Here is a 21,389-nt window from a genome sequence, read left to right on the forward strand (position 1 = left end):
GTGCAACAGTGCACTGTTATTGTGTGCTATGTGTCATTGTGGGAGACATTGTCTATGCAAGTCTCCCAGAATGACACATTCATACACAATCTTCTTCTGATTGTGTATCTTTTGTCAACAAAGTGCAACAGTGCACTGTTATTGTGTGCTATGTGTCATTGTGGGAGACATTGTCTATGCAAGTCTCCCAGAATGACACATTCATACACAATCTTCTTCTGATTGTGTATCTTTTGTCAACAAAGTGCAACAGTGCACTGTTATTGTGTGCTATGTGTCATTGTGGGAGACATTGTCTATGCAAGTCTCCCAGAATGACACATTCATACACAATCTTCAATTCTTGTTTTAATTTTGTCTCATATTAACTGAATATCTCTTTTCAACACGTTCACTTCTAATACCCGACAATAACCTATCATAAAACCCCTAAAGCCACTTTTTCTTCTCTATTTACTTTTAAATTCTGAGATTCAAATTTTGTTCTATTTCATTCAGTTTTCTTTTATCAAAATCATATAACCATTCATACTGATTCTTAATTTACTATATTACATTGAGATTTCATCTTTTTTCATATTTCGAATTAAATCAGCTATTTAAACCTAATATCCGGACCTGTCAGTATTCAAATATTATTGGCCACATGTATCTGAGCATTTACACGGATTTTACCAAATTTTGCAAAAAATGTGTTATGAGATGGGTGTTTACCCACGTTTTGCAAAAAAAACCAAAATGATAGAGTGGGTCATAAGGATCAGTTTTGCTATAGCTTGTCCGGCTTGAAACTCAATATTCATTCGGGAAAAGACGTTTCAAAATTTTGTAAAGTATTCAAATTTGCAGCTTTGTTCGATTTGAAAATTGAAATTTGAAACGAAATGACTGTATGAATATGTTCTTCATATTGAATCTAAGCATTTCTTGGAATTTGGAGTTTTTCTAAAAAGTTTTATCGGTTGAAAAATTAAAAATAAAACAAAAGAATTTTTTTCCGATTTTTTAAACGCATCTTAATTTTTAACGGACGAAGGAGTATTTGATCAAAGTTCAATAAGGCTATCACACTATATTATAGTTAGCTTGCAAAGTAAGCAATATAATCTGGAATTTAATAACTTCATAAAGATTTGATAAAACCATTTTTGTGTAAATTAGTATTTAATAGGAAAATATGAAATTAGATTAGTCAACCATATAAATTGTTATTATATGAAATGATAACAATTGATAAAACATACAGATTGGAAGATTAGGTGAATTTTTGTGCTGAATAGGTGTGTTTGTATGTAATGCCTCTATAGTATATTCATAATAAAAATTAGTATACTATAAAAACTTGATTTGAGAAGAAAATTAATGTGGAATAAGAAGATTGTAGAGAAACGTCTCATTCTGTGAGACAGTCACAAATAATATCTCCTTACCATATCAAATCCTTAAATTTTATATATGCTATTTTTTAATCTTTTTAAAATTTCTCTTTAACTCTCTTCAAAGACTTTCTTTTATGTCAAAAATTTGTTTCACTTTGCCCCAACTCATATACTCTAAAAATAATAACAATAGCCAAATATATAAAATTAATTTTTAATTCATTAAAATTATATTTATTCAAAGTAAATCCTCATATAAACTTCTATGAACCATCCTCATCTGTTAATTCAATCAAGTATTCTAAGAAATTTGGGCAATTTTCTTCGAATAATTGGCTCTCATATGATAAATCTATTAATTCAATTTTGTCATGCATAAAATCATACTTTCAGAATATGCAATAGCATTTTGCAAGAGCCAACAATAAATCAATTTTAAATCTTAGACTGTTATTATTAAATGATTCAAGTAGTCCTTCCTCCAATAAAAAGTGGTACATTATTTGTTGATCGTTCTGTGAAAATTCGAAATTTAAGATACAATAGCAAATTATCTGGGCAAACCCAAATTTTAGCTAAAAGTGACAGGGAAAAAACGTTTAGTATTAAAAAAAAAAGACCGATGAGAGCTTCGTTCGAAATATAGAGGGAACTGAGAATGCGCAACCATTCTCAGGGAATATTGGATGCTATTCCCGTTCCCTCTGTATGGAAAATTGAGGTTTTCAAAGGGAGTTAAAATAATATCAAATTTATACTAATTTACTTCAAAATACAAAAGTATTTGACAGCTAAAATTAGTTACTTTAGCAAGCCTATCAATACCCTTTTACGATTATTGCTACTTTTTCGAAATAAAAGTAAAAACAAATTTATACTAATTTACTTCAAAATACAAAAGTATTTGACAGCTAAAATTAGTTACTTTAGCAAGCCTATCAATACCCTTTTACGATTATTGCTACTTTTTCGAAATAAAAGTAAAAACAAATTTATACTAATTTACTTCAAAATACAAAAGTATTTGACAGCTAAAATTAGTTACTTTAGCAAGCCTATCAATACCCTTTTACGATTATTGCTACTTTTTCGAAATAAAAGTAAAAACAAATTTATACTAATTTACTTCAAAATACAAAAGTATTTGACAGCTAAAATTAGTTACTTTAGCAAGCCTATCAATACCCTTTTACGATTATTGCTACTTTTTCGAAATAAAATAAATTTATTATCAAAAACCTTTTTTTCTTAGTAAAAATAAACGAAATTTTTTACCTTATGAACTTTTGATGGAAATATGCAAATTTAAAATAATAAAGAAAGCCGCGAGCGAAGCGATCGGCTTAGTTCGAAGATTTTGATTCAAATCTTTGCTGATCTGTAATTCGCGGAAGCCGCGAGCGAATCGATCGGCTTAGGTCTAAGATTTTGATTCAAATCTTTGCTTATATTCCTTAAATTCTTTATGAAACTCGCAACAGTTCCATAAAAAATTTTAAATTCTAAACTGTCGAAATTACCGATCGGTAATCACACCCTTCATGGGTGTGTCACTTTTTACAGGCGTGTCACTTTTAGCTAAAATTACCCCTACTCTAACAATCCGGGTAAAAACAAGGATATTTTCGTCAAATGCATCTATTTTGTCAACAGGAAATGGTATCTTGGAGACACAATCACCAATATCAATATTTTCAACATCTTGTTTATAAGATTTGATATTCATTAAAATTTGATATAAAAAAGTAAATTCATTGCTCAGAAAATTGAGAAAATTGAGAGTAACCGCCAAATAAGATTTTTAAAAATAAAGAACTAAGGGTACAGTATATGAGAAGGAAGAATCCAAAATTTTATTTTTAAGGTTTTGCAAGAAATATTTTTATTAATAAACGGTAGAATAATAATAGGAATATCGATATTAAAAAAGAAATACATGAAATAAATAAAAATTTGATTCAACTTTGACAAGAATCACAAATGATTCTTCTCAAAGTTGCTCAGTGAACAACAAACACTTGTTATTGTTTATAATTCAAGTGAATGTTGTACACAAAGACAACAATTGTCTATCAATTGTTGTCTTTGATTCAACTTTGACAAGAATCACAAATGATTCTTCTCAAAGTTGCTCAGTGAACAACAAACACTTGTTATTGTTTATAATTCAAGTGAATGTTGTACACAAAGACAACAATTGTCTATCAATTGTTGTCTTTGATTCAACTTTATTAAAAATTTTAATTATATCTTTTAATTTATATTTATTTACGTTCACATTTCTTTTATATCCTTTATATTAATATAAAATTTCGGTTGATCTTCACTCTTTTTCACATATTTTTTCAATAAGATACCCAATTTTTGTATTTATTCTGATTAATATTTTTCACTGTTAATTTTATTGATATCTCAAACTATTTCAACATTTAGTTTTTTAAAAACTCTATTTTTTGTTCTCTCTCTCAATTTTCAAAAGTCATTAATTTTGCATTACTTTATTTAAAATATAATTAACATTGGATAAAAACATTTATTATAATGCCATTTTGGATCAATCTTATGATATTTCAAATCTTTTAAAATACACTCATTCATAACAAATAGTTGCCCTAGACATGTGCGTAACCTCTGTGTACGATATTCCAACACCTTACGACCTGTATGCAAGTTTTTAATTATTGAATAAAAAAACAACAACATACCGTACTTCGAGTATAAAACATGTATACCCTAATAAAAACAAAAATTAGGACATATTTGATTTATGATTTCTTTTCACAAATCGAAATTTTGATCTCTCAATTTTAAACATTTTTCAAAAAAAAACTTATAAATATATTTCTTATTGTATAATATTGAAAAATAAATCATCATGGATGAATATTACTAGTACTTCAGAATTATTTATTTTTTTCGATCTAAATATAGAAATAATATCTACTCTATATAAAAATAACAATTATTTAATTTTATTGAAATTTTTATTATTTGATTAATATATTTTATGTGATATCTTAAATAGCAATAAAAACTACACCACATAGTTATTCTAGGGTACCTTCATCTACTTCTAGAATTATAGGCTCTGGATTCGAATCTATGGTGCGCTATTGATAAAGTAAATTTCTCCATAGGCCCCCAAAAAATTGACAACCCAGGAATTATAGGGTATTTTCTTAGAATCTCAGTCAGAACTAAAGCTTTGAGTGTATGATTTGTGGAAATGGTTCTTCACATCACTTCCAATGAATTCTTTTGACTCGTGGAATAAATTTTTAAAAAATGACTAAGATTTTATCGAGTCATTCAAATTTAAAAATGGATCATCCAAAAGAGTCTTCATTAAAAATGATGCTCACTCCCAACAGTTGGTTTGGCTCAAATTATAAAGATTCCAGGTCAACTTCAATTGAAATTTCCGAACTTCACAAGTATCATGTTTTTATTCCCGCGATCATTAGTTACGATACTTCCCCTTCAAATTGCTATATTGAATATGAAAATACTGGAACTATTCTTCATGAATATAAAGTACCTGTTGAGATTGGAATAAAGTATAGCTGGATTTATTTTATAGCTGATCAATTAGAACTTTTACATGCTAACGGATACAAGCATCGTAAAGTCAGTTCTTCCTCAATAAGAATCGATACAAATAATTTTCCACATTTAGCAGAATATGAAGAAGCAGCAAAAGTTATACCGTATTCATCTTCGAATTTTCATGGATCTGGCATGTATTCAGCTCCCGAAGTTTTGGAAAGCGCTAATTACACTCCTAAATCCGATATTTATTCTCTCGGATGCCTTTTCTACTTTATTTTTACGCGAAACGAGCCATTTTCGAGGGTTGAACGCCTTTATAAACATCTTATGTTAAAAATAGATACATTTGAAGGGGCTTTAAATTCAATAACTATAATTGAACAAAATATGGATAGTTCTGATTGCTATAACGAATGCGACGTTATTATCGAAGCTTTGAAAATACTTGAAAATTCGGGAATTCCAAAAATCTCAAAACCTCTTGAAGATAAAAACTATGCACTAAATGACTTGATAGATGACTTGACAGATGACAACACAAATACCTTCAGATTCCTTAAAGAGCTAAAAACGATGTTTTCAAATGCTCTTCAATACGTTAAGGATTCTTATGAAAAAAAAATGAAGAAGATATGCAAAGAAGAGAGTTCTTCGTGTGTTACTGAAGATTACCCACTTAAAGACATTGCTATTCAATGTTTGGCAACTAATCCGGAATCCAGACCAAATGCAGGCGAAATCAAGAAAATGATTCTTGAAGAGGCTGAGAAGTTGCATGAGGATCAAAGAGCTGTTTTTAATTTGCAAATACAGAAAGGTTATCTTAAAATTGCCGAGAATTTAATCAATCACAATGAATACGATTTGGCAATAGAGAAACTCAGTAAGATAAATCTCAAAGAATTGATCCCCGAATACGAGAGATTAAGAAGTTTAATTCCATAAATTATATTATTTGATTTTTGCTATAAACATATTATATATTATATTAAAAATTGCAGTATTTCAATTCAATTAATTCATAAAATCTCAAAAAATGAAAAAAAAAATCAAAATTTGATTATTCCATGAAACCGGAATTTTATTGCTTGGGCATTTCTAGTCTGGTTTATCAGATGATACATGTGAGATCAAGACCTCAATTTTATCGAAGAAAAAAAACAACTTCACCCTTTCTGGTCTGAGTGATGAGTTGTAGTTTTTAGAATATCTAGAAAACGCTATATAGGATGATTAATTCAAAGTTGCTCCCATTTTTAGATCATTCAAATTGAATTGAATTTCTTCCTGAACTAAATGCTTTATGAAGGTATTAATATGTTTGGAATTATATGAACAAATAAATAGAATTAATTTTTTAAACCATAACAATAAATATCTGATTTTAGTCAATAATTACTCTTTTGCATCAGCCTTTCCATCTACATTTTCATCAACAGCATCATCTTCAACATCAGCTTCAGCTGGTTCTGGTTCATTTGAAGGAGGAACCCAAGCATCAATATGTTCGACCAAGTATTCAAACTTTGCGATGTTTGTCCAGTCTTGTTTGATTAAATTGGAGGATGCCCAAACTAATGTCTGAACAAATTCCACAAATGTAACTTTACACTTCATAAATGATGTAAAGAACTTGCGGAATTCGTTGGATTCTTCTTCACTAACAGCTCTAGAAACTCCGGAGTACTTAATAAATAATAAAATCTGCATAACTGTGAGATCGCCGCTTTCAAATAGTCCACGTTTGCCCATAAATAGGATTAAGTCTCTAACTGTCATTAATCCGTTATATGAAACAATATCAACGTCGACATTTGAATCTAATTTAACAGCAGCGTCAAGTTGCTTTGTCTGGAACTCCGAAGTACCGCTAGAATAGCCACAGAATGATAAGTAAAGATCTAAAAGCTTTGGAGAAACTTCTGTAATCATATCATCAAATGCTTGTTCTGAAATTGAGCGTCTGAATGTTGACCACTCATTTTCTGGTTGTGTATCATCAACAAAAATGAGGTTTTCTAAGAATCTTGTTACTTGTAAAATCAATGAATCTGGGAATTGGCTTCCAAGTCTATGATGAGCAAGGCGAACCAAAGATTCGAAGAGCTGGTAAAGGAATAATGTTGCAAATGGATCTGGAGCGTCAGAAAGTGGGAAGTTTCTGAAAGCAGATTGAGATATATCTTCAGAACTCATTGAAAATCTGTATGTTGATCTCAAAAGTGGTGATGATTCTTTCTTGCTAAGTTGTGTATTCTCTTCTTCATGAACAGAAGGTTTTTCGAGGTTCCATTTAATAACGTCATCTGCATCTGTCAAACGGAAGTCGGGATCGAGGATTGTACCTTTATCTTGGATGAATCTCCACATACCGATCATTCTGAGAGCTGTAATTGTTTTATCATCTGCCCATTGTATACGAGAATACTGTTGGTAAAGAGCACGAAGCTTTGGAAGGAAGCGAACGTAAATGTTGCAAAGGGAATTCATGACTTCATCCGCTGATTCTGATGGAGCCAATAATCCTTCGAGAGAAAATGAAAGAGAAATTGATGGAGTGGGAACGAAAAGTTGACCATTTTGGTAAATTGAGCCTTCGCGGAATTCACTTTCGTAAACACGACCATCACGAGAAGTAAATGTACCTTGGCCGTTCTTTAAGTTGTTTTCCCACTGTCCTTTATAGACAGCACCATTTGCGTAGTAGAATGTACCCTTTCCATTGCGGAGTGAGTCTTTAAATTCACCGAGATATCTGTTTGATTGAACAAATTGAACTGATGGAGCTTGAGCAGAGAATGCGTAAACAATCTCACCATTTCCTTCCATTTTACCATCAATGAAATCACCAATGTAATATGAACCGCTTTCTTTCCATAAGAATTTTCCTTTTCCGTGGCGTTTATCGTTGAGCCACTCGCCTTCGTAAACATTTCCTGTAGGATAGTGCATTGTTCCCTTGCCATTTCTTAAGCCATTCTCAAAATGACCTTCATAATAATGTTCGCAGCCTTCTTCGCCATAATAGCAAATTCCTTCTCCATGGAATTGTCCATTATGCCATTCTCCGTCGTAAACGAAAATCTTGGGTCCGTTGCAGCGATACTTTCCTTTGCCTTCGCGAACTCCGTTAACAACAGAGCCAGTGTAAACAGAGCCATCTTTCCATTGGATTGTTCCAACGCCGGTAAGAGCACCCCATTTGAATGTTCCTGTATATTGTGCACCTAATTCTGTCCACTTATATGTACCATTTCCATGAATAATTCCTTCTTTCATTTCGCCTTGATATTCATTTCCGCTGAAGAATACTATGTTGTTATCTGTGACAGTTTGTGCAAAACATTTTGTAACGGAGGAGCAAAATAGAAAACCAAATGGATTTTCTGTTGAATCCTCAGCCGAATTTTCTGATTGCTGGTCAGGAATATCCTCTGATTCATCTTCCTCCTCAACATGTTGAATTTCTTCTTGGTTTTCAGTATGCGTTTCTTGCTCTTCACTCATCTATAATAACGTATTGATGTCACTTTTATATTCTATGATTTAAAAACTCATCTTATTTAATTCAAAAAATCAATAATATTTCATGTAAAAACAACAAATTTATAAAAATTCACTAAAAACATTTTGAATTTGATTTTGAATTGTAAATTTATTGGACATGAATATGTTCAATATAATCTGTTTTATGTGTACAAAAAGATTTAAGTATAAAATTTAATGAATATATAAACGCATCAATTTTTATAATAATTTTATAATGCAAAAGAGGAAGTACGGTTATTTCTTTTTGTTCTTATTTTTGAAATATATTGTAAGGCCGACAATGAGGCCTACTGCAACAATAAATATAATAACAATAATTAAGATAGTATAGAGGCATCTTGAGCTAGCTTTCTGATGTTCTTGGGCAACATTGAGGCTCTTGTTACCCTCAACCATCTCTTCGTGAGCATCTTCAATTGTATTATCAACTCTAACGACAACTTCGTGTTGTTCATCTATCTTTTCCTTTAACATGGAAGCAGCTTCATCAAGAGCCTTCATATCTTCAACAATGTCTGCTGACTGGCGATTTATATACTCGACTTCTCTTGCTTCATCGTCAATAAGTGATTGCTGTAAAACATTGCCAGATGGAGGGGCGCCATGACTTGCTGCCTGTTGTTGAGCTTGTTGATCAAGAGTTTCGATTTGTCTTTCTGTGTCATGCTTTATATCATCGTACTCACCACTAAGGCGTTCATACTTATCCTGAACATCAGGAGCAGCATTAGCCATTAATGGAGCGATCTGAACCTGGAGGGAATTGAGGTCTTTAAGATGTTTCTTGATTGTTGCTCTCTTTGATGGATTGCTGATATTTGGTAACTCTTTCTTAACGCTGTTGAGACGTTTTTCGAAATTATTGACGAGTTGTTGAACGCTCTGAGGCTCAGCTGCTCTTTTCAAAGACATGTGAAGAGTGTTTTTTCCCTGATTGGAAAAACGTGACATTTCATATCAAATCTGACGAATTCGATGTTTTTATGTGAAATTATGTTATCATGCATCATAAAATTCTCATATCATTCAAAAAATAGATTTTATGTATGCATTTTACTTATGAAATCAAACACATTCATGTATCCTACCTTGTTTTTATCAACTTTGGGCATTTTCCAATGTGTTTACTGGAATTGTAATGTTATTTACAGTATATACAATATATAGCAACAAATCTAATTTGAATATTGGTATAATAATAAATGTATAGATGTGTGATCTATTGTGATGTCATACTATATGTAAAGAGAGTGATTTATTGCATAGCATCACTAAAACCTATTTAATATCAGAATTAATTTTCACTTTATATTGAAATAAGAAAGATATAACTTAAGATATGATTTGTAATAAAAAATAAACAAACAATATATTTATTACACAAAAAAAGATAAATTATGGATTTTGATCTTCATTTTCATCTTCAACTTGAACACGAGAATCATATTTGATTCTTCTATTATCTTTATTTACCTTCTCATTCATCAATCTCTCGAGAGAAGGTTTCGTATAATCAATCAAAACTTCGAAAACTAAAGGAGGAATAATTGCACAAACAACAGCAGCAAATAAAGTAAACCATCCTTCAACTTCACCAAACAAAGACATTAATGATGATTGTAATGTCTTATTAACAAGGAAACAATAAATAGAAGAAACACAATATAAAAGAATAAATTGCAAACAAAAAGCAGCAATAATACATCCATTATAGTTCTTTGTCCATATCATTAACTGCAAAGTAACAGTGTGAACAACAGCATAATATGTAATGCATCCATTTGCTTCAAATGTATTATTTCTCAATGAGAATCTAATTATAATATAATTAATTGCGGATTGATAGATGGCAAGCAACAAATAGTACAAAAGATGCTTGAATTCCATTGGATTGGATTGCAAACCATGTAACTCTGGATGTTTCTCGAGAACTTCCGCTGAAAGATTTTGTTCCCAAAATCCAAAAGCGAAAGGAGTGAGTAATGTGAAGACAAGGTTGAAACAGGAGATGAAGAACTCATTATAGAAGTTAGGTGGACTTGCTAATGTATCGCAAGCCGCCCAAATAACAACTAAAATAAATACAAAATTCTTATAAAGCATATAAACAGCAACAGTTGGGAATCTGACGTATGCCCATGTTCCATGTACAGATATCAGTCTCGTAAGATGTTTGAAACGAGGGATTGCGAAATCTGCAGATTGAGCTGCTTGAGAACCTTCTCTTCCGAAGACTCCGACACCTATATGTGCTTCTTGTATCATACCAACATCATTGGCACCATCGCCAATGGCCAAAGTCATTGTTCCTTGGCGTTCCTTCACCATTGATACAATTGTTGCTTTCATTATTGGAGAAACACGTGAGAAAATACAGCTCCTGCATTTAGTTGCTAACGACATGAACAAATCCCTGTTGTTTAATGCTAATGTCGTAGTTTCTGCAGTTAATACTAAAACAGGTTCGGTAAATTCATCGAAATTGGAGTTGTATTGATTGATCTGCTTTTTAAATTCTTCTTCATCGGGGTTGGAAAGCACTAATGTGTCTGCTCCTGGTAAAATAATTGATGAAGTCTTTCCAATTTCAATTGCTGTCTCCAATTTATCACCGGTAAGAACCCAAAGGGCAATATTAGCCTTTCTGAGCCACATAATGGCATCTTGAAGATTTGGCTGTAATTTGTCTTCTACAGCTGAAACTCCAACGACATCTAGCTTGCATTCAACATATTTTGCGGCCTTGGCGATTTCTTCATCGCGATTTTCGATCGTTGACTCTGCATAGTTCCAAATTTTTCTCCATTCTTGGGCTTCGCTATTTGTAAGGGTTCTTGTAGCGAAAACGAGTGTTCTGAAGCCAGCTAAAGCATATTTATTAACGTATTTGTCATATTTAACCTCGTTACATAAAGGATACATGATAGAATCAGCTCCTTTCGAATAAACAACTAATTCTTCGGATCCTTCTTTCTGTAATACGACTGTCATACGTTTTCTATCAGAATTAAATGGAATATGTGATAGAATCGTGTACTTTTCAACAGTTTTTGATCCATCAGGTTCTGTAACGTGGATTTCGATCGATGTTGGCTGGTGGTCGTTCAATGAAACACCACATTCATTCGCATATTTAACGAAAGAAGCTTCATCTGGTGATTCTGCGTTGTATTCGGTAATTCCACTCGGATTGTGATAAACAACGACATCATTACATAGCGCAAGACACTTAATGAACTTAAGGGATTTCTGGAGATTGTTTGGATCTGATTTAACTGATTCACTAAATTCATCAGATTTGTTTGCACCTGTTTCATCAACGAATCTGACCAATTGCATGATGTTTTCCGTTAGTGTACCTGTCTTATCTGACAATACATGGGTGATTTTGGCTAATGTTACTATCATATTCGAGTTATGTAACTCTGCATAACCAAATTCTTCGTAGAACATGCCGTAATCCCAATGAATGAGCAACATATGGAAAACTCTGATGATTTCGATTGTAACCATAAGGGAAATAGGAATCATGTAGCTTAATAAAATAAAGAATTGCATAAATGTTTTGATAAAAGCAAGTCCATATGAATCTCTGACCAAAGAAAGGAGTGCTGTTTTATGTTGCAATATCATATTGGCGATAGAAAGACTGATAACTAAAGTTAATTTCGAACAAAAGATGTAAATAATCATTTTGTTGATATCTCTATCAAATTTCGTCATTTTTGCAGGTGGCGATCTTCTATTCTTCATAATTGTGCAGTCATGACCTGTTCTTAATGCGACTCCAATGACATAATCAGTAAAATGCATAACACAACCACGAAGTAAGATGTTATGAATAGAGATACCCCACTTCTGGTCATCACAAACTAGTTTTGCGTCGAATTTGTAGAGATTTGCGCTTGGAGGACCAACATGAACGTAAAATTGTTTTCTGAAGAATGTCTTTGGTATTTCAAGGTTCTCAAACGCTGGATGTGGGCTCATTGTCTTAATTGCTGACTCGCCATTTAAGCTAGTCTCACTATAGTTTGTTGTATGATTTGGATTCGAAGATGTTAAATATAACATGTCACAAGGAACTGTATCACCTGCTTTAATCATAACAAGGTCGCCGACATGAATTTGATGCGATTCTACAGTAGTCCATTCGCCAAATCTGTAAATATTGACAGGACTCTTATTTCTCTTAATGTCTTGTCTGTACTTCAGGTAATCTTCGATTCCTAACTTAATCATTGAGACCAAAAGAACGAAAACTAAAGGTAAGAAGTTAAATATCCAACTCACAGGGGAATATGGGAGCGCTGACATGATCAAAACGAGAAGGAAGTAAATATTTGTAAGATTTCGGAAGTTCTCGTATAAAGTTAATGGAATAAAACTCCACCATTTGTATCTCGTTGTTCTGACGTAGTTATCTTGTTGGTCCGGGTAGTCCTGATAGTAAATAAAAGGAATAACAGCCCATGGGCCTTCGTTTTGCTCTTCATGAGGAGTATCACCCTCTGAAGTAGTCATATTCAAAATTTAATTCCAACGTTTATTTTTTGAAAATTTTTATATGATAAATATTTTGTTACGTAGTATTGATTAGTAAATTTAATAATTGAATGTGGGCGATCAAATAGAGGTAGGGCAACGATAGGTCAAAAAGGCTTCTCTGATAGATTTCCTTGCCTTTTGGATATGCTATAATATATAGCCTAGCATGATAGGATATGATGTCAAAAGTTAGAACATAACTTAGGATCTTGAGAAAAATGAAAAACAAAAATTACATAAAAAAAGAAAAATTTTATCTAATTTGTTTTTTTGGACCGAATAAGTAATTTTATTGAATTTCAATACGACACATAGATTTTATTATTAGTAATAAATATAATGGTTTACTATTAACAAGGAACCTAAACTAATGAAAATTTGATTTCAAATATTGTATATGATTATCATAGATTACCAAAATATATTGCTATTTATGAGGATATAATATTGATTATTAGTAAATTGTATAAATTTAATAAATATACCATGAATATTGAATGAATTTCTTGATTCATAGGGGTAAAACGCGCTTTTATATGATTTAGACAGAGAATTTATGAGATGTAAATAACACAATAAAGGTTTATATTGAATATTTTCTAAAAATAAATCGAAATTATAAAAAACAATACATTTATTCATTGAAACTACTTGGACAAATATGAAACAAGCATTCAGGCAATACTTTTGAGACTTCAACGCATCTGATAATTTTTATATAACTTCACCTCTTATGCTTAGAGTGGAGGTATTGAGATTGTATAAGTATAGATGAGCTCACATTCAGATATGATGTGTGAACTTCTGTTTTCACTGCAATTTTGAATCAGAATAAACTCAAAACAAGAATAAAATGATATACTCACTCTCTAAATGTGTTCGAGATTTAAAGTTGTATGAATAAAACGATTCATCTTTCGAAGCCTCCCATTTAATGAGAGACTTCGAAAGATGAATGTATTCATGTAGATGAAATACTATATATGACCATGTGTGATACTAAAGATATCAAAATGTTCATTTTTAAGTGCAATAGAAGGGTTATCTCTCGTAAAATCTCAATTTAAGGAAGATTTAGAAAGAACTCCTTTCCTAAGTAGATAGTGTGTGGTTTCTGTCTTTTGGTTGATCAGGAACTATGAAATTAAGTCGGACAGAAAGAAGTTCTTTCCAAAACAGACTCCAAATGAGTTGTTCGAAAAGAACTTCCTTCTGTATATGGATAATTGTAGTTACCGCACTGAAGTATGTGATTGTGATGATGGAGTTCTCGATAAATCTAAAATCGGATTAAGATTAATTGAAAACTCAAGTAATTCTTTGAAATCTTGTGTTGTCTGGCACTATAATAACCAAAGAATGAGAATATTATGTTGAATGATGAGTACGTGTGCTCGGCATTCGCCGAGCGAATTGAGTTTAACGTACTATGAAAAGTGACAAATTTGGGCTTTTTTTCCTAGGGTTATGATCTCTTCCTTTCTGCTCAATACGACAGAAATGAAAGAATGAATTTGTACTCCCTAATTGATTACTACAATCTGTATCTATCTTTAACATAGAATTAGCTGCATTGTGATTTATACTCCAGAATTATTCAATTTAAGATCAACCTCGTAAATTTTAATCATATTGCACCAATACTCCTACGTTGAGATAAGAACATGATTATACATACCAAAGCCCCATATTAAAAATCAAAATTTAGCACCTCCATTATGCAACCACATTATTCGTCGCAAATAAGTATATTTACGCATATTATGATGCATATTCACACAACTCGTATACATGAAAAGTTATTAAAATCAGACAAAATTATTGCAATAAGGAAAAAAAAACAACTTTATTATATATGTTAGTAATGAATTACAAATATTTCTACAAAGAATGCTCAATACTTCATATAATCTTCGAATATTTCTTATTACAAGTTAATACATTTTGACTCGAACATGATAAACAAAAGCTGACACGCTGATTACTACATTTATGAAAATATAGTACGTTTCCATTCATCTGTTTACTTGTTTTTGTTGGAATAAAATCATTTTTTTTTCTTTCATGAAATAAGAATTTTGCTGCGAAAGCAATATCTCTAACAATAATTAATACATTACGTCAACTCTGGAATGAGTATTTATCAAATATGATATCAAAATCAAAAATTAGTTGTTTTTTATGAGTAAAAACGATGTAAATTGATTATTTGACTAATTATCAAATACTTTGATTTTCCAAATTTTTTTCGAAATTGATTTTTTCATGTGAAAATTCAAATTGTTTAATTTCATTTTTGAAATTTTGAATTTTTTTTGGAATTTTGAGTTGATCAATTCAGCAGAATTGATAATGCTATTGCTTTAGGGCATACCACAAGGTGATGAATAAAAGGTGAACATTAACAAATTATTTTAAATCACAAATATCATCCTCATCAACTTTAATTCTAAAAAGAACTGTACTGAATTATGAAAATGCATGATTTACATTATTAAAATCTTTGAATGAAAATAGTACAAGATAAGTTTTTATTCATTTTTAATTAGATTTAAACGAAAAACTACTCCATATTAAAATTTAAGTCGAGAAATCGTATTTTGTTCTTATTTGTTAGCATTTTGTAGACATTCTAATCTTGAATTAATTTGTTACATGATATTATTAACAAATTTAACTGAAAAAATATGTTAATATGGAATAAACCATGATTATATAAGCTATCAATGCTATATATACATATGTAAAAGATTCATATTAACTCAATTAACAAAAATGATAGATTTTCATAAAGGTTCAATCTAGGTTCGTCCGAAAATTTTGATTTTTATATAGAAGACATAGTTTCATATACATAATTAAATTTTCAAACAAATTTGATCATACCATTTATTAAGCAGGATAGTATATTAATTACTATCAGTATAAAAATATAAAAATGATTATATTTAATTATTGCATAATTTAGTCAAAGAGTTATAAGCCTCAAGTGATCGTTATCACCTTCAATGCACGTATACTTTATTGATTCATAGATATTTAATCTATGTTTGACATGTTGTTGTCGTCATTCGTTTTGTTCCCATTCTTCCTAAGTTAGAATTAGAGAATACACCATCCACATCATCTAATTTGGTCCTCAGCGATAGATTGGTTCATTTTGGAGGAGTCCCATCAGACAGTTTTCGAGCACCAAATATCAAATTTTAATGTATACAAATCTTTAGTGATTTATCTCTTTTATGATGAGTAAAAGGTTTCTGCTCATCAACATTTGATTTCCGACATATATGATTTCTAATTGCAATTATTTACTTTCTTTTTATAATCTAACTCTGTGACTCATACCATAAATTAATTATTGGAAAGTGTCAATATGTTTGGCACAACGCATGGCGGAAGATACCAAACCATGCAGGGAATATGATACGTTTAAGATCTCCGAACTTTTTTTCCAAAAATTTTCTATCGTTGCCCTACCTCTGATCAAATTTCTTTAGAAAAATCTGTTCAAAATCAATTGTTCTGACCTGCAGATGTCAATTGTATTTTCCTAATTTTTAAGAAAGTTTGAGATAAATTTGAAACCATCCGATCATGATTGAGAAGAAATTTGAGAAATCTCAAAACCTGTTGAGTGTTCATGAAAAAAAATTCAAAATGATCGTTAAGCTTGACAATGTAATGAGAATGGAATATAAATTTTACTTCTCTATTTGTCAAACTCTATATTTGTTCAAGAACCTTTTGTTTGAACTCATAAAGAACAGTATAGAGCAAGCAGAAAACATTAAAGGCAGGCTGAGATGGGTTAGTACTTCAATTAAAAAAAAAATCAAAAGAATCGCGATATAATTTTATTAAAAAAGAAGTTGATTGAGAAGATAGATGTATTTTAAACATTTAGTATGAAAATAGCAAACAATAGTATAAATGTTAGTAGTTTCATGGTAAAAAAAATTAAAAATGTTGAAAACAAGTGAAGCAGACGCTTGGATCATAATACCTTGGATTTTTGTTGATTAAATCTGGTTAATTATTGATGAATTATCTAGTGTAACAAGTTATTTTCCAAATCCAAAATTATTTTCTTGAAAATGGACAACAAAAAGGTAAGCATGGGAACAATCATATTAGGTTATGTAATAGTCTGTATTAACTAATGTATTTGAGATGAATTAAATCGAGTTATGATTGCATTTTAAGAGCGTCAACAAGAGGTAATCTAATTGAAAGCCAAAATGGATGTAATTGTAGTTTATAGAAGAAATAAAGGATCGCAATTATTGGAAACATACTGATCGCTAAATCAAAAATTAATGTTGCAAAGATTTGATCGAATCTTGAGCGAATCCATCTTTCCACAATTGTCTTGCAGCCAGATCTATAAGAAAATGGACAATCTGTAATTGATCTATCTAAATAATCATTCCAGCCACAGCAATTCGATTCATATTGGAATGTTTGTGTGTGACTTGTATTAGTCCATTGAGAATTCCATACATCAATCCATGAATTAAGTCGCTTTGGTGACGTAAGGCCTATACCGATTATTAAATACGAGAGATTAAAGGAAATCCAGATCCATAAGTAGACCTGCGAGCGTGAATTTATCATTAAAAGTATAAACATGATAAATGAAACGCAAGATAGTCCTATTCCGAATGAAAAGACCACGACAAACGAAATTGGCTGGCTAACTACAACAAAATCTGCGCGGGACCAATGGATAACCATTGCGCTTGATGTTATCTGAACTGCTAAGCTGAAGACAACAACAAGGCATGTAAAGAATAAAGTTAAATATTGCATTAATATAAAATGGTTCAAAAATCAAAAATTTTAATGAAAAACGTATTAAATGCATGAGTTGCATCTATCTGCCAAATTGACCTAGAAAGTGACAACCGCCCTCACAAAATTATTGTGAGAAAATCCAAAATTTCATATCGCCAAATTTGGGAAAAATGCAAGTTAATCTCAAGTTTGTAATATCCCTTCTTGTCATGTACATTGGTTTCATGACACATTTCTACTATGATGAGAAGATTTTATCAAAGAAGAACCCATTAGGACCATTCCCACACGAATATAAAAATATTCTTCTCTGTTTCAACTTCTTCTTTGGCTGCATCACAGCTGCATCGATTCTTCTCGTCACAAGAGTTAAAATATTAAGAAACCCATTCCCATACTTAAAGGCATCAGTTCCTCACTTTTTGGCCGCATATTTTACCAACATTGCGAAGTACTACGCAGACTATGCCACACTCAATGTTGTTAAGTCAGCCAAGCCAATCGCTGTTATGCTCTGCTCAATCTTCCTTTTCCACAAGAAAGTCCCAACACGTCGCATCTTCGTCGTTATCTTCCTTTGCATTGGTTTAACAATCTTCGGATATACAGCCAACAACAAGGATGCTAACAACGCCCCCCTTGGCTACGGAGTCATCTCTCTTGCCCTTCTTTGCGAAGGAATTTACGGACCAATTGTAGATCAGTTGAACCATTCCTCCAAATCACCATATCTTACAATGTTCTACATGCAATCATTCAATCTAATCCTTTCTATTATCACAGGAATCAAGATTATCATTCCAGCATTAACATTCATCAAAAATCACCCAGAATACCTTCCACAGATCGCAATTTTCATTGTTACAAACCTTGTCGCTCAAGTTGGCCTCTTTACGTTCGTAAATCTCTCGAATGGCCTCATTTTGTCAATTGCAACAACAAGTCGCAAATTCTTTACTATCCTCCTATCTTCGATTGCTTTCAAGCATAACTTTACCGCATTACAATGGGTTGGAATTGTTATTGTCTTTTCTGCCCTTTCATTCGACATTTTCGGAAAGAAGCCAGAGAAGAAACCAACCGAAGAAGATAAGGAGAAACATGAGTAATCTAGTCATTCGTTTACCTTAGAATTTAAGTTAAAATTTCATGAATTATCATTTATTGAATAAATTATTATTTTGTTAATACTATATTTTTACGTAGAGAAGTAATCATAAGCATGATTTGTCTCTAAACATTAAAATTTCAAAATTTATTTCTAACAATTTAAAATTTCATTATTTCATTGAGTAAATTATAAAATATGCCTATAATGTTATTCATTTATAGATTTAAAAATTCAGAATTTTTCCAAATTTTTCTTGAAAATTAAAATTTAATTTTAAAATTCTAGAAATTTATTATAATTTTTTAATTTTTTAATTTTTTTTTGGAATTTTCAACAGTGTTCAATCATTAGCATTAGCCTAGTGTATGAGAAATCAACCATCAATGATCGAACATGAGAAAATATCGAATTTTATTTTGAAAATTTAATGGTATATCATAATAGACTAACGTTTAAACCGTTATATTTTCATCTTTTATGAACAACAACCCATTATATTTGAGGAATTGGGTATTAGATCTTATTATATTTTCTTATTTTTCTTTATTATCATTTCAAACATCTTGTTTTCTATAATCTTATAGTAGAAGAACACAATATTTAGTACAAAATATTATGATTACGCTAATAATTCAAAAATATAAAATTAAAAATAAACAAACAACGTTTAGTATACTACCATTTGATGGCGATTATATCAGCTTTAACAGATTGGCAGCCGCAAACGGGACAAACGAAAGTATCAGAAGTTACAACCTTATCCACACAATCAGCGCACAAAATGTGGCCACACTTACCCAAACAATGCGTGGCTTCCCTTTCACAGAGCGGACAACTGACAATTGCTCGGAGTTCGTTGTATATTTCGTCACTTCCTTGAATAATCATTTGTCCAGTTGTACTATTGACTCTTGATGGCTCCTTATTGATTATTTTATCCTTTTCTGCAATTTCTTGTTTCAAATTGTCAACATAATTTTGAAGATCGTCTCTTATTGACTTTAGCCATGTAATTGTGTCATTATATTGTGTATCATCTTCATTTACAACAATTGAATAAGGAATTGGAGGTTCAATTGTTGAAATTGTGTTAATACAGTTCATAATTCCTTCTTTTAGCTTCATTCTTCCTTCCATTGCCTCGTCAACAGCTTTAATGACAGCTTTGGACATATTAAACGCCCTTTCTCTGGTAACATTAAGCGCAGTTACGTCAGGAGGAGGAAGTGGAGTTGTATTCTTCAAAATAGTCAGCTGATACTCTTTATCTTTCAGTACTTTGGATATTTCCCGTTTGGCATCGGTAAATCTCTTCTTAATCTCTCCTAATTCGGTAATAATCGTATCTATTTCTCCAAGATGCTTGTTTTCAAAGCCGTTGGTGATAATATCGTTGAACAATGACTCCATTTTATGTTGCAACTCAATGTAATCAAGAATTGGCTGGATTCCTTGAGATAATGGAACATATTGAGATTTTCTAAGTAAATTATTGATGTATCTAATGGATCTAATCTTGTTATCAACAGCATTGACCTTGGCGGCTATAACAGGTAAGTAATTTGTTTGATTGTCTGATTCAACAAAATAATCATCGAGAGAAGTGGCCATGTCGTATAGTATCGATGCATTTTTGAGCATATTTGTTCTTGAAAGTACTGCTATGTCGTCATCGTGATTAATAATGCTTTCAAAAGACTTATTTTGCTTAATTAGTTGTTTTGAGAACTGATGGTTAAGAACAATATCACGTTCAGGGTATTTGTATATTATATTTCCCATCTGTATATCGTAATCTGTTTCATATTTCATTTCTATTAATTTTTCCAACATTTCTGAAGTAGAACTAAGTAAAATATTGGTATTCATGACAATTGAAGATTCATCATTAGGACGGATACGCTGGAGAAACCTTGAGATATAAATAGAATCAATTGGTTGGAAATCTGCTGAAAATAATCGTTTTTCGTACTCATGAGAGTAAATATTTGGAACAGGAGAATATTCGCGAGGTCCTGTCTTCTCAACATAAGCATCTACGGATTTTGGTTCGAAAGATGAAATATTGCCTTTTAATTCATCAAATGATGGAGCAAGTTCTCCAAATATACGTGTATATTCGTGAAATAAGTTTAAATTATAATGTAGTAAGGCAATCTGTTCACGTGTTTGCAAAATTTGTTTGTATAAAGATCGAAATTTATTTAAATCATTAGCTACGCGCTGAATGTCAGGATCATCGTTTGAGTATTGACTGAAGAATTGGACCATGAAGCGCCCACCATCAAATTGCGGCATATCTTGATTAATTAATTTAAAAATTGAAGTAACAAGGATACGGAGCTCTGAAATTGATTGATCTGACATTGTTTCAAGATCTTCTAAGCTATTGAGTAGATTCAGAGCTGAATCCAAGGAGCCCGCGAGGAGCTCCTGAAAGAACATAATTTTTTATT

The 21,389-nt window shown here is 31.4% G+C and overlaps 7 protein-coding genes across 7 annotated transcripts, besides 2 other annotated features; 2 read left to right on the forward strand and 5 right to left on the reverse strand.

Annotated features, from left to right (window-relative positions):
- Window positions 1–1,936: 1,936 nt before the first annotated feature.
- Window positions 1,937–2,975: a mobile genetic element.
- Window positions 2,976–4,651: 1,676 nt separating this feature from the next.
- TVAGG3_0838440 (mitogen-activated protein kinase kinase kinase 20-related family) lies at window positions 4,652–5,901 on the forward strand (the record flags this gene model as incomplete). The annotated part of the gene is made up of 1 exon (XM_001319149.1): window positions 4,701–5,873. The coding sequence occupies one exon, from the start codon at window positions 4,701–4,703 to the stop codon at window positions 5,871–5,873; it is 1,173 nt and encodes a 390-aa protein (XP_001319184.1).
- Window positions 5,902–5,958: 57 nt separating this feature from the next.
- TVAGG3_0838450 (phosphatidylinositol-4-phosphate 5-kinase related family) lies at window positions 5,959–8,437 on the reverse strand (the record flags this gene model as incomplete). Its single annotated transcript, XM_001319150.1, has 1 exon — window positions 6,324–8,435. One exon carries the CDS (start codon window positions 8,433–8,435, stop codon window positions 6,324–6,326), a length of 2,112 nt encoding a protein of 703 aa, XP_001319185.1.
- Window positions 8,438–8,616: 179 nt separating this feature from the next.
- On the reverse strand, window positions 8,617–9,536 carry TVAGG3_0838460 (syntaxin-16 family; the record flags this gene model as incomplete). Its single annotated transcript, XM_001319151.1, has 1 exon — window positions 8,712–9,428. One exon carries the CDS (start codon window positions 9,426–9,428, stop codon window positions 8,712–8,714), a length of 717 nt encoding a protein of 238 aa, XP_001319186.1.
- Window positions 9,537–9,872: 336 nt separating this feature from the next.
- Window positions 9,873–13,020, reverse strand: TVAGG3_0838470 (putative phospholipid-transporting ATPase family; the record flags this gene model as incomplete). Its single annotated transcript, XM_001319152.1, has 1 exon — window positions 9,873–13,001. One exon carries the CDS (start codon window positions 12,999–13,001, stop codon window positions 9,873–9,875), a length of 3,129 nt encoding a protein of 1,042 aa, XP_001319187.1.
- A 1,385-nt stretch (window positions 13,021–14,405) lies between these two features.
- Window positions 14,406–14,453: a mobile genetic element.
- A 2,455-nt stretch (window positions 14,454–16,908) lies between these two features.
- Window positions 16,909–17,866, reverse strand: TVAGG3_0838490 (tetraspanin family; the record flags this gene model as incomplete). Its single annotated transcript, XM_001319153.1, has 1 exon — window positions 17,214–17,837. One exon carries the CDS (start codon window positions 17,835–17,837, stop codon window positions 17,214–17,216), a length of 624 nt encoding a protein of 207 aa, XP_001319188.1.
- An 86-nt stretch (window positions 17,867–17,952) lies between these two features.
- On the forward strand, window positions 17,953–18,943 carry TVAGG3_0838500 (UDP-galactose transmembrane transporter protein; the record flags this gene model as incomplete). The annotated part of the gene is made up of 1 exon (XM_001319154.1): window positions 17,993–18,931. The coding sequence occupies one exon, from the start codon at window positions 17,993–17,995 to the stop codon at window positions 18,929–18,931; it is 939 nt and encodes a 312-aa protein (XP_001319189.1).
- Window positions 18,944–19,489: 546 nt separating this feature from the next.
- TVAGG3_0838510 (RING finger protein-related family) lies at window positions 19,490–21,389 on the reverse strand (the record flags this gene model as incomplete). Its single annotated transcript, XM_001319155.1, has 1 exon — window positions 19,609–21,378. One exon carries the CDS (start codon window positions 21,376–21,378, stop codon window positions 19,609–19,611), a length of 1,770 nt encoding a protein of 589 aa, XP_001319190.1.

This window comes from Trichomonas vaginalis, chromosome VI (genome assembly GCF_026262505.1).
Source record: "Trichomonas vaginalis G3 chromosome VI, whole genome shotgun sequence".
In the NCBI taxonomy this organism is placed as follows: domain Eukaryota; phylum Parabasalia; order Trichomonadida; family Trichomonadidae; genus Trichomonas; species Trichomonas vaginalis.